General features: G+C 29.1%; 1 protein-coding gene across 2 annotated transcripts in view; it reads right to left on the minus strand.

The window, feature by feature from the left end:
- Positions 1 to 294: 294 nt before the first annotated feature.
- LOC142333831 (uncharacterized) overlaps positions 295 to 13,147 on the minus strand; it is a 38,107-nt gene continuing 25,254 nt past the window's right edge. The window contains exons 6-8 of one of the 2 annotated variants that reach the window (XM_075381381.1): positions 10,638 to 10,775; positions 4,199 to 4,261; positions 295 to 655 (exon numbers count right to left, since the gene is read on the minus strand). In XM_075381381.1, the coding sequence (XP_075237496.1) occupies positions 558 to 655; positions 4,199 to 4,261; positions 10,638 to 10,775 (299 nt within the window). In that variant the 3' untranslated portion in view covers positions 295 to 557. Of the gene's footprint in view, positions 656 to 4,096; positions 4,262 to 10,637; positions 10,776 to 13,147 lie in introns of both variants that reach the window. The other variant, XM_075381379.1, reaches the window with a different exon arrangement.

Genomic DNA, 13,147 nt, shown 5'->3' on the forward strand with positions numbered 1-13,147 from the left:
TCTTTATATGGAGTAGAGTATACTTGGAAATGGAAATGTTAACTTTGTTTTAAGCTGACCGTATGCTCTTGATAGATGAAATTAAATCGATAAAATTATTCTATTTCCAGTTCGGTAAATTCCTACTGATTATTTGTTTTCAACTATTAATAAAATAAAAGACCCAAACGCTTAATGAATATTTTTAAAGTTTATTTCGGCTAACAAGTATAGTCTGTTACAATAATTTATGAAAAACTATATAAACTTTTTCAAATGTAATAATGAACACTTTCTAACATTCAACTTGAAATGATATAACAGTTTTTTATTTCAAAAAAATAAAATATGTCCTTCTGCTACAAGTTTTATTGCAATCTTTTTTACAATATCTATTAGAAAAAAAAAATTGATAGCTTGCTAACGATTAAAAAAACCATTTTACATACAGAATTGCATAGTTATTTTTTATTTATATTATGCAGTAAATAAATATTCTTCCGGGTTAGATAGGTTTTCTTCCATGTCAGTCAATAAATTACAGAATAAAAATGCTGTTAATTTTTTATTTTCACTGCTTATTTATATTTATCTATCATATCATACTTAAAATGATTCACAAGTTTCCGTTCGTGATCTTCTAAAACTTTAACTACCAAGTCGTGGTTAACAGAAGCTAAAACAGAATAAAATATATTTCCGTAAAATGATAAAACATTTCTTTTATAATCCAGATGAACAAGATAAAAAAAAAGATCTGAATTAGATATATTTAAAAAAATAAAGATCAGTTGATTTTTATAATTTAATCATTTTCAAACTATTTTTCTAAATAAACAAACATTATAATTAAGTCTGTATAATAATTCATTATACAGATCACAGTATGAACGGGTATGCATGCTGCTACATGGATTAAAATAAAACTTTGGCATTTATTCAAAACAGTAATTCTCAACTTTTTTCACCACACCCTCAAAAAATTAAAAAAATATATATAATGACTATTTTGTGACAACCCGACCCAATCAAACTTAGTTAAAACTATTTAACTACGATGACAGCAACGGGTATGAACATGCTTGTACAAAGTATACAAACGTGAGGAATCGACAGGTTCCAACTTGATGTGTACAACTTGTAATTTGGTCTTCTTGTATAATATTCACTGTGAAAGCGACATGTTTGAACATGCACACGATTCATTTGAACACATCGTGCTCCAGCAGTATAAAAAAACTTAAGGGATTGCAGAATGTCAATTTAGTTTCGAATGCAAAGCACGTATCTGGTGCCTTTAAGTTTTAAAAGCATAGTTTCAATGAAAATAATAATAATTGAGATTGCGGTTTTCTTTAATGTGCACGCAAATTGTGTAACGGTGTTATTGAATGCAGAGAGCTTACTTCATTTTTTTTTTTAATTTATCCAAATAATCTAATCGGAAAAAACAAAGTGAGCCATCTAGATCCAGTAAATTGATCGGTAAAAAGACAAGATTGTACGATGACAATTATTTTTAAATTATGGCTTTACCTCATCGGATAGAAAACCACAGCGCATTGTTTGCTTTCAAGTGCTCTCCGGTGAAAGCATGAAGTCATCAAAATTAATTTTGAAGCTAAATATCTGGATCGTAAAAGCAAACCCTTGTAATTTTCTGAAAGAAATTGCATACTTTGAGATATCAACAACTTCTATTCGAAAAATAAGGCTGTTCTGATGAAAATACACTTGAAGCATCGTATGTTGTAGCGTTAAGGAGTTAAGATGTCCAAACCTCAAACAACCACAGAAAAATATTGTCTGCTTGTATGGTAAGTGTTTTAATAGGCTTGGAAGAAGCAAACTGGAAAAAATCCTGCTTTCTAATGTCAAACTATCAAGGTGAATCGATAACACGGCTCATCAATCGATTTGATGAATTGACAGATGTGGCAAACACATCTGTCAATTTTATCTTGTTGTCACATCTCAGTTTTTATGTTCTGTGAGATATGAATGTGATAAGGACAGATCAATCAAAGAAAATACGTTGTTTTGCAAATCATTGTCCTGATCGTGCAGCAGGACGTTTTATTTTATTTTTTATGAAGCTACTAAAAATGTATACCATAAACTGGACAAAATGTATTGCAGTGTGTAGTGATACAGCAAAGATAATCACAGTGTTTTTCTGAAACAAAAAGTAAAAGATCAGGCGGAATGGATGCACTGCTTCCTTCACAGACATGCTCTTCCCACAAAAAATATGCTGAAAAATCTCAAAGAAATTCTTTGTAAAGCTGTAAAAGTCGACCATTACAGAATAGGCTGTTTACTAAACTATGCAATGAAACAAGCAAAAAGAAAAGAATTTCTTCTTTTTCATATACGTCAGATGGTTATCACAGGGGAAAGTGTTAATCCAGTTATTGGAATTGTGATATGAATTAATAATATTAATGATTAATATTTTTCCAGGATAAATAAATACCATTCTCGCTGTTTTTACATAATAATGAGAGTATATGTTGCTGTTGGCTTATTCAGCTGATGTATTTTTGCACTTAAACAACTTGAATGTGAACTTGCAAGAACGTGATAAAAACATCTTATTAATGAGACAAAAGTTCAGGATTATTCAACTTCAAGTTAAAAATTTTGATATGTTTCCACTCACTTCCGATTACATTAAGAAAAATTTAGATGAAGAGGACAAATTTTATAGTATTCATCACAGTTTGAATACCATGAATACATTTGCGTGAGCTAAAAATTCAGTCGGCAAAGTATTTCCCAGAAGATAAAAGTGATTTTTCAAAGAGATGGGTATGCAATCCATCTAGTGAAAATGTTGTTGCAGCTGCTAAATTACCGGTTGAGATTCACAGCTGGCTCATTGAAACGTCTGTCTTAGTCACAGAAGCATTGAAAATTTTAATTTTAATCACTTTCCCAAGTCTTACCTCTGTGAAAAGGGTTTTTAGTGTACGGTTGTGCTAAAACTAAATATAGAAATCGTCTTTTACCGCTTGAAAATAATTTGTTTTTAATCGTTTCTAATGTAGATCAATGTACAGAGAAACTTTTAAATGAAAAATAAATGCGATAATCTCATAATTATATTTATTTTCTTGAATAAAAGATTTTTTCTCATAAAATGATTTCATTACTATTTACATGCAAAGTTGTAGGCTAATTTCATGACCCCGAGATTGAGAAGCACTTATCTAGAAGGATAAAGGAAAACTCTGAAAAATTCCAAATCAAAGCAGTCGCAAAACATAATAGTGACAACCCTTATTAGTAAAATAATAATGAAAATAAGTAACAGTGATAGTATCAAGAAACAAAGAAAGATAAGCTCCGATTCAAATAGGAATGCGATAAGAATTCAGTAGCATGTCCCTACTTTCGAACTTATACATATAAGGTGTAAAGAAATTGAAAAAAAAATTTTTAAGTACAGTAACTAAAGAAGAGAAATAAGATTTATTGATGACACTTCTTTCAATAGAAACCAAAACATACCGAATAAAACAAAAGTAATAAAGCCAAAACATATTGAATAAAGCAAAAGTAATAAAATATGACAAAAAGGAAAGAATGAGTAATTAAATATATTATTACACATGAATATAATATATAGCAGAAGCAGGAGAATTTGTTATTCAGACACAACAATTACAAAGATGGAAGAAGCAAGTTACACTGGGGCAAACAATTTTTACACCTTCATACAAAATAAAAAATTATGCTCCTAATATAAAATAAAGAATATAGAAATAAGAATTGGAAACAAATCTTTAAAAATGTTGCAGATAATAAGTCTCTGATGAATAAGCATTGGAATACATAAACGCACAAGAAATTCAATATCTACAGAAGATTAGAAAAACAAAACATAATATCAATAAAATAACACTAGCCTACAAGTAACTAACAACGCCAGGAATTAAATCAATATCAATGAAGATTATCACAATTAAAAGGCCAGTGAGACATAAAGCCATCAGGCAGTGGATGCAATCAAGGAATACTTCATTAAAAAGTAACAAGTAATAAAATTTAAATAAAACACTAGTATGTATTTGAACTGCTCTCTCATAAGTAACTTATAAAAAAATTAACTCACAGAAATGCCGTGCAATATCCACAGGTCGTTTTAATCTTTTAACAGTACACTTATTTATGTCAGCATTTTTTTTTAATAACCATACTACAACAAACAAATTACCTTCTTTAGCGGCAATATGCAAAGGTGTAATTCCATCTTTATTAGGTAAATTGATATCACAACCTGAAAAGAAGAAAAAGTTAATATATTTCTTTTAAGCCTATAATACATTCATCGATCTAAAGAAACGTTTTGCGCATAATATTATTAAAAATATTTTACTTATCAAATTATTTTCTGTAATAAAAAAATCTAGTCAGCACTAAAAAAGGTGTTAGTAAAAAGAGAAGTAGGTGTGTTCAAATAAAAATTTATAATACTATATTTATTTGTCTTCCCGATATACTGGTCAGCTCTAGACTCCGTACACTTCAGTGCAACCTAAGCTTTATATAACATCTGACTGTTACATGCGTGAGGTCAAACTAGCTTTAAAGCTGATTAATTATACATACATTAAGGACCCTCGTTTTGAAGGAAAACAAGAAGAGAGGATGTTCGTTCTTTTTTTGAGAAGGAAAGAAACTGAGGGAATGTTCAGCTATGATAACAGAAACCCTGAATTCATACATACCTCAGCCTGTTTATTACACACCAAAACCAGATGGTTTTACACTACATGAAAAATTCATACACCTCTTTAAGAATAACAAGGTTTAAACAAAGTAGAACATATTTTCCTGTTTCATTAAAATAACGAGATTTTTAAATTAGTCGAATCTCGGCTATCAGTCCAGACAAGCTAAGTCAATTTATAAATACTGATAGTAAGGCGCACAAAACCTGGAGTATGGGGTAACGAATGTTCATATTTTGTAAACTGTATTTTGTACTATACTGTTTTGCAATGTTCTTATTTTTAATAAAATAAATTTTTTAGAGTATAAAAAATTCAAGATTTGTATTATAAAAGCTGCATCACAGCCAAGTCACAAAAAAAAAGTATTGATTTATAAACATCGATACTAAGGTTAAAATAATAAGGGTCCTGATACAAATGATAACTAATAAATACATTAAAATAAATAGTCTGTTAAAAAAGGAAATAAATTTCTTGTTATAATAAAATTTTTTTAAAAGCTACACTTCAGCTTTCAACTTGACTCAAGGTTAATCTAGAAAATTAGTATTAAAGGAACACAAAGTCTTGCTTACAGTTGTTAACAAACGTTTATATTTTTTTTTAAATAAGTTGATACGATCTTTTAGAACAAAATGAAATAGATTTTTATAAGTTTTTATTTAACTCCCTCTTTGTATTTATTGTTGTCAGCGGTGGGCGGTCAAAATTGTGTTCCCACTTAGCAAGTTTAAGGTGCAAATCTCATATAATCAATTACATACCTGGGTGCAGATAGCAAATAGCAAATGCTCATACTTTGTAAAAGATTATATTTTAATATAATTCCTTTATCAAATTTGGTAAATTTTCCAATTATGGTAAAGTCTACGAGGAATTTTAGAAAAGCTGCACATCTGCTTTTTTCCAGATTACATTACAACAGTCATACATGAAAATTAACAAGTCAAGTTACATCATCAGATACGAACGGTTAATCATGTTTGGATGGCAGTTATCACATTTAAATAAAATTATATCTTTTAACAAAATTAAACACATTTTTCCATTGTTACAAAAATATAACAGTTTTTACAAAAGTTACACTCTCGGCTTTTCTTCCTGATTATCACACTCTACTCTAAACATCGATAAGCAATCATGTAGATACAAAACAATTTTTTAAAAGTAAAATCTTTAATTGTTGATCTTACTCGGCCCTCCTATCAGCAAACACCAATAGTTAACGTATATTTTAAAGTTAACAAGTTTTTAAATTTTAATAATTTTTTTTCATAGATCTTTATTTGTAAAAGATTAAAATCCATTTCAGAAGGGAATAAAAATTTACAAAATATCTCAAAAATCACTTTTTTTATCCAGTTGAGTACAACAACCACAAAATAGTTAAAATTTCATAATCCTTAAGACGCATACCCCAAAAAACAATCCTTTTTCTAAAAATGATATTTATTGAGATATTTTGAAAAATATCCCATTTGACCCAACTTTTTTCTACACCTTCCAACATGCACTTACCATAAATTTGTTAAAGCTTACCAGAATCTTTATCGTTTCTAGCAATAATATTTAAGTTAATCTTAATAGGGTAATAGCAGTATTTCTATTTGTTAATATGCGATATTAATAGTAACAGTAACAGTGATAGTAATAGTAATATGTGATTTGTTAATAGCATAATTTCCAAACATATTATTTGAATAGATATTAGAAAAGAAACAGATAAAAAAAAGGGTTGGGGAAAATTTTCTTTATATTTTAATGAAAAGGAACATAAGGTTTTTTTATATTTCAAGTGAAGTTTATTAATCCAAACACAAGTCAACTCTCAATCATCTGCAACAGGTTTAACTGTTACGCCTCTAAAAAAAAAAGTTTTAAAAACCTATAAAGAAACTAAAAATTTTAAGTTTTCTCATCGTTCTACAATAGGCTTTACTTCTTCATTCATTTGCTATTTGAATGTGCGCTTAATTTGAATATGATAATGATGTATTATAATCTACAAATCCTTCTATTAATCTACAAGCATAGTACGAGTTTACCCATCCATTCCTAAACAATTAAGTCATCAAAAATGATGTAGACTATACTGTCGATCTATCATAAGCCTTTCAATGCGACTAATGATAAATCAGCGTAATCTATTGCATAGGTTTAGTTGATATTACACATCTGTAGGTTATAGAGCTCTATTCCATAACTGAACATCTTTGTTTTTATTTCTGTGATGCTTTAAAATTTACAGGTTTAATTGTTTGAATTTTTTATCGGCTACTTTTTTTTTATAAATTTTGTGATAAATGTGCACAAAAAAACTTGTTTTCTAGACATGTACATTTCGTGGCTAAAGTTGGCGATAAATGAAAACAAGTTGTATTAACTCGGCAAACAGTAGAATTTTAGAGAAGCTGGATAAAGGACCACCGTGAAGCAACTTTCTATAGGATATAATATTGCAAATAACACTGCGCATGATATCTGTAAAAATAAAAAGAAACTGACTGCTTTTTCATCAGCTTCAGATTCTTCCAGTGGAATGAACGCAAAACCGTAAAAACATCTTCTTATGAAACATTTGATAACGCTATGGTAAAGTGGTTCAACAATGAGCTCAGAGTAATCCAGTATCTGAAACCATTTGTATATTCAGAGTAAAACCAAAATAAATATTCAGAGTGAATTATATCATCGATATAAAAATTTCCAAACTGAAAACGGTCACATTCTTCCCTTTTTTGTAATAAAATGTCAAAATATATCAAATCTCTTCTTTATCTCACTCGCTTTCAAGATACAATAACTTTTAGATAAATAAATGACAAATAACCGACAAATAAATGAAACAACTACATGAAGAAAGAAAATGGAAATGAAGTTAAAAAAACCAAAAATTTACAAATGAGATGGAAAATGATATTAAATTGAAATAAGAAAGATACAGATTAAAAATCTATACTTATACACTTTCTTTTATTTTAGTATGAAGTACATACAGGTTAGAACAGTGTGTTTCTAAACCACCAGTTTGTGAGATAATGCTACTGGTCCCTGAACAAATTAGCCCGCAAAAAAAAATTAACTTTAAAAATATGACAAAAAAATGAACATTAGAAAAATTCATATAACGGTAATATAAAATTTATAATTATTCATTATAAAATAATATACTATTCATATTAGATTATTTTATATTATAATGTTCTGTACGTTGGCAAATACTGATGCACGTTTAATTTATTGAATACTAAATATTCTTTGCACAATCGACAACAATAAAGTACCCCACAACGCAAGTAGTAGCGGAAGACATCAAAAACAATGCTGCACTAAAGAGTGTGGCTTTGCCAGTACCTTTGTTTTATGACAGCTATGCGTATGTTCAATTACATTCTTTATTTTACGCAGTCAACTACTAGTGTTACAGTGAAGAGATTTACTTTTAATTATTGTAAAATCACAAACTTTTATTCCTCTTAAAATGAGTAAAAAAAAAATAATGAACTTTACATAATTTTTTCTACACTGAAAGTTCTACTTCAGGAAATGAAATACAGAAAAATCGAGCGAAACAGAAAATGAATGTCCACTAAGCAAAAAAATAAATCTTCTTTCACAAGATGCTAAAATAATGAGTACTTAAAGTACGGTTTTATACCTAGGCCAGATTCTACAGAAGATGATGTACATCCGCTGTGCATAATAAGTAAGAAAGTTAAGAATAATGTGATACTATGAAACCGTCCAAAATGATGTAACATTTTAAAATCAAGACACCCTGAAATAGAACAGAAACCAATGGAATATTTTGAACGATAAAAAAAAAAAGAATTTATCTCCGAAAGAAAAAATTTAAAGAAACTTTTATTCAAATAAATCACAATCGAGTAGTCGCACTATGTATAGCCAAAACAAAAAAATTGTTCACGACCGGAGAAAATTTAATTAGACCAGTATTAATTGATGTTTGCAATGAAATGTTTAGACCCTCAGCTGCAAATCAGATCGGATCAATTCCTCTTTCAAATGATACAATTAGTCATCAAATTGAAACTATATCTAAAAATATTGTATACCGGTTAATAAAAAGTATTAAAGAATCACCAATGTTTGCCATCCAGATTGACGAATCATGTGATATTTCTAAGAGAGCTATTTTGTTCTGCTTCAAACGATACCCTGACTATTCTTCTGAAGAAATTAAAGAATTATTATTTTGCAAAGATTTAGATTCCTACACAAACAACATCTGATATTTTTAATCCATTGAATTTGTATATTAATAACCGTTCTTAAACAGGAAAAATTGTATAGGTCTGTGTACCGACAAAGCAGCAAAAATAACTGGGAAACATTGCAGAATAACAAAAAGGATTCAAAAAATCGCTTTTGAAAAGAATGTCAAGAAATTCTCCTGACATATCACTAACACAATGCATAATACATCGCCAGCACTTAGCAGCCAGAAATGTGTCACCTGAATTAAACAATGTTTTCTTGGAATCAACAAAAATTGTTAATTTCATAAAGAAAAGTGATCTTAACTCTTGATTATTTGACATTCTTTGTCAAAAGGTAGGAACAGAACACCAACATCCCTTACTTTACGCAAAATTTTGACGGCAAGGAAAAGTGCTTACCTGACTTTACAAATTAAGGACGAAGTAGAGATATTTTTGGTAGAAAAACAGTCACGGTTATCAAAATGTTTTTCTAATACGTATTGGATTGTGAAATTGGCATACTTAAGTGACATATTTTCTTACATAAACCTTATATTTAAGTTTGCAGGGAACTGTAACGATTACATTTAATTAACAAAATTGATGTTTAAAAAAAATTTAATTTTAGTTTAAAAAATTGAAGAAAATAATCCTGATGTATTTAATTCTTATTACGATTTTATTACTACACAAAAGGAACTGAATGTAGTAATAAGTCAACATTTACAGTCATTATACGATGGATTTGAAAAATATTTCCCTACAAACATAAACTTGCAAGAGACTGAGAACATCTCTTGGAACAGAGTTCAAACATAACATTAAAAAACAAATTTTTAACTATCAATTTAATTAAATTGTTGAAAGCAATAAAAAATGAATATCCAAATTTACAAAACAGTGAAAATGCATTTCCCTTTACAACCACATATTTGTGTGAAGCTGGATTCTCAGCTATGACACTTATTAAAACCAAAACAAGAAATCGTTCAATTCATCTCTCCGATTAGGTTTAAAAGATTTACAACCCGACATTGAAACAATTTTGCAAAATGAGTAACAACAAATTTCTCATTAACTTTCATTACTTACAATCGGTTTGTAATATGATTTATTTATAGTTCCTATTTTTAAATAAAACAATCTACATTTATTTTTTATTTATTTTCTGATTTTCATTTATATATCGTTTTGTTGTTTATAGATAGAAATGATCAATATTATGTATATGTAAATTTAATAACTAATAAAATAAAAATATAAGTTGTTTTTTTTTTGCTCTTCAAAAAAATCTAAGCTGAGGGTCTGCTGGTCCCTGTATATTTTTCTATAATTTTACCAGTCTGTCAGTCATAAAAAAAAAGGTTGCAAAACACTGGGTTAGAATATACATTAGTAATATGTTAAAGGCAGACAGGTGCTTTGCACTTTTGCCTAGTTAATTGCAACGCAAATGTAATGTGCTGTAATAAAATTACTCAATGATATGTTACCTCTCAAAACCTGGGTTTATTACAAACCAAGATTTGCAATATTATGCAACTCTGGGTCACCAGAATCAATTAATATCAGACTAATGCTGTCCTGAAGCCATCTACCAGGAGAACAAAGAAAATTTTTCCCCAACCCAGATATATTTTTATAGAGTATACTAAAAAAAACAAGACGGTAAATTATTGCAAATATAATTAAATACCTGCACTATATAGACAATTCAACATCGGTTTATATTCATTAAACATTTTAAGATTGTTTTTTGTCTTTTTTGAAACTCTGAATGTAGCCAAGTACATGGCCGATTCACCTTTACAATTCTGTGCGGCAATATTTGCACCTGAAAATAAATAAACTCAATATAAAATTAATATATATCATTAATCAAAATGCATCTAGCTGCAAAATACGATAACATATAATTGATGAGCCGATAAGTTTGACACGTTTTGATAAGGTTGTGTGCGATGTATTGTAAGAAAAAAAGGGTAAAACAATATTATGCTTACAAAAAAGTAAACTTGTAACAAACAAGCGATAAATATATTAGAAAACATAAAATGTGTAAATTACATTAGCGTAAAATAATGAAAAAAAAAAATTATCCAGAAGCAATGCTAAACAAGGCAAGAAGATGCAGACATAATAATGGTTGTACTGGGAAGAAACAGCTGCAGTCAGACACGTGATTCTTAAAGACATGAAAATTTTAAGTTTGAAACTTTTGACTGAAAAAGAGGTTCGGCAGGCAGCTAGTGTTACGCTTGTTTGATTAACTTCCACTCGCAATAAAATGTTTATCTCTAAATATAACTTGGTTTTTATTTTTATATTCTTGGTTGTGACAGATGGTAATGATGTTAATTTAAAATTTAAACTTTTGTACAAACAAATTGAACAAAATTATATAACAAAATATACTGTACTTTCAAAACACATAAAAAAACAAATAACAAAAACTCTTTCACTGCACCCATCCTCACATTATCTACTTTTATACATCCATTTCAAAGATTAACACATTATTACTGAAAATCCAATTCGTAGATTAAATAACATATTATTATCAGAATATCACATCAGCACTACAAAATAACTAGCGTACAAAAATAGTTATAATTTATACTCTACACAAAATATATTTTCTGTACAATTCTATAGAAAATAATAATAAATTAAAAACATCTAGGCACAATATAGGTTTCAGAAAAACAAATCATTACACTCAAAATATAATTGTATGATTGTGTAATCATACGATTATGATTCGTAATCGTATGAATGAAACTATACTGATCGCACAATGTTCTATATCAATAAATTAAGACAATGTTTTAAATAAAGATACAGTGAACATTAAAAACCCTAGGCAGCAACAATATGTTCAAGTCCTAGTAAAGCCAGTTATTTTTACACGGATTTGAATACTAGATCGTGGATACCGGTGTTCTTTGGTGGTTGGGTTTCAATTAACCACACATCTCAGGAATGGTCGAACTGAGAATGTACAAGACTACACTTCATTTACACTCATACATATCGTCCTCATTCATCCTCTGAAGAATTATCTAAACGGTAGTTACCAGAGGCTAAACAGGAAAAAGAAAGAAAGGCAGCAACAATATAGAGCCAACATTTGCTAACCATCTCGCAGACACAAATCATAAACTGACAATAACTTTGATATCCAAACAATTACACACAAAAAACCACAGCTTGATGTACTTGAACATTATAAAATAAATATTTTATTGTGAATGGCACACAGTAATAAATTATACAGATATCACAATGAAATATATAAAAAACAAATAATGATATACCAAATGACAGACTGTTTAGTATTTCATATTTAAAACCAATAACCTCAACACAGTCTCAGTAAGAAAGTTTTCTTTCTAAATTTTGATACTATTTTATTACGGTTCTTAGATATTCTGCAGTTCAGAAACAAATTGGCTTCGAATTAAAACGCAGCTGCAAAGCGGTTACATTCATGAGAACTCTAGCAGACTAGTAGCAAGCCTGTGGCAACAGTATCATCCCAATATCTTCTTGATCATACACGAGTGTATATGCATAATGCCTTCCCACTCTTCGCATTCAAGGCTATGTACCGAAACATGTGGTTATTGTTATGAGAGCCATGTGCATTATAGCGATTTTTGAAGTTCATATAAACGTGTTTTGGATGAAGCAAGGAAAGTAATAAAAAATAGTGATATTTTTTATTATAAGCAGAAAGCAGATGGAATGGACTAGATGATATTATAGGCTCTGTTGAAGACATAAATGCAACACGTACAGAATCTGAGGAAAGGTAATGATGTCGGCCAGAGTAATATAGGCCTAGTTAGTAATTCATTGAAGAATACAGATCATAATTCTACGCCTTCTACCAGCAGTACTCAAATCAAAGGTTTCAAGCCCAAAAGTAAGATTTTCCTAATTGTTGGAATGAATTTTAACATCAATATTTTTTATAAGAAAACAGTGTTATTTGATACAGAGAAAGCTCTTGGCTACAATACATGAAAACGGGGCAGTAAATTAGGACTGAGCTCTTACAAAGGAACAGGAATTAAGCTAGTAAAAGCACAGGTAAAATTTAGGGTTCTTCCTGATGGAAATAATATTTAACAACAAAACAAGTCTTAGGTAAAAAATATGTTATCACAAAATTTCTGAATCTCACAAATCGATCAATGAATG

The sequence above is a fragment of the Lycorma delicatula genome, chromosome 13, assembly GCF_047948215.1.
Source record: "Lycorma delicatula isolate Av1 chromosome 13, ASM4794821v1, whole genome shotgun sequence".
Classification (NCBI taxonomy): Eukaryota; Metazoa; Arthropoda; class Insecta; order Hemiptera; family Fulgoridae; genus Lycorma; species Lycorma delicatula.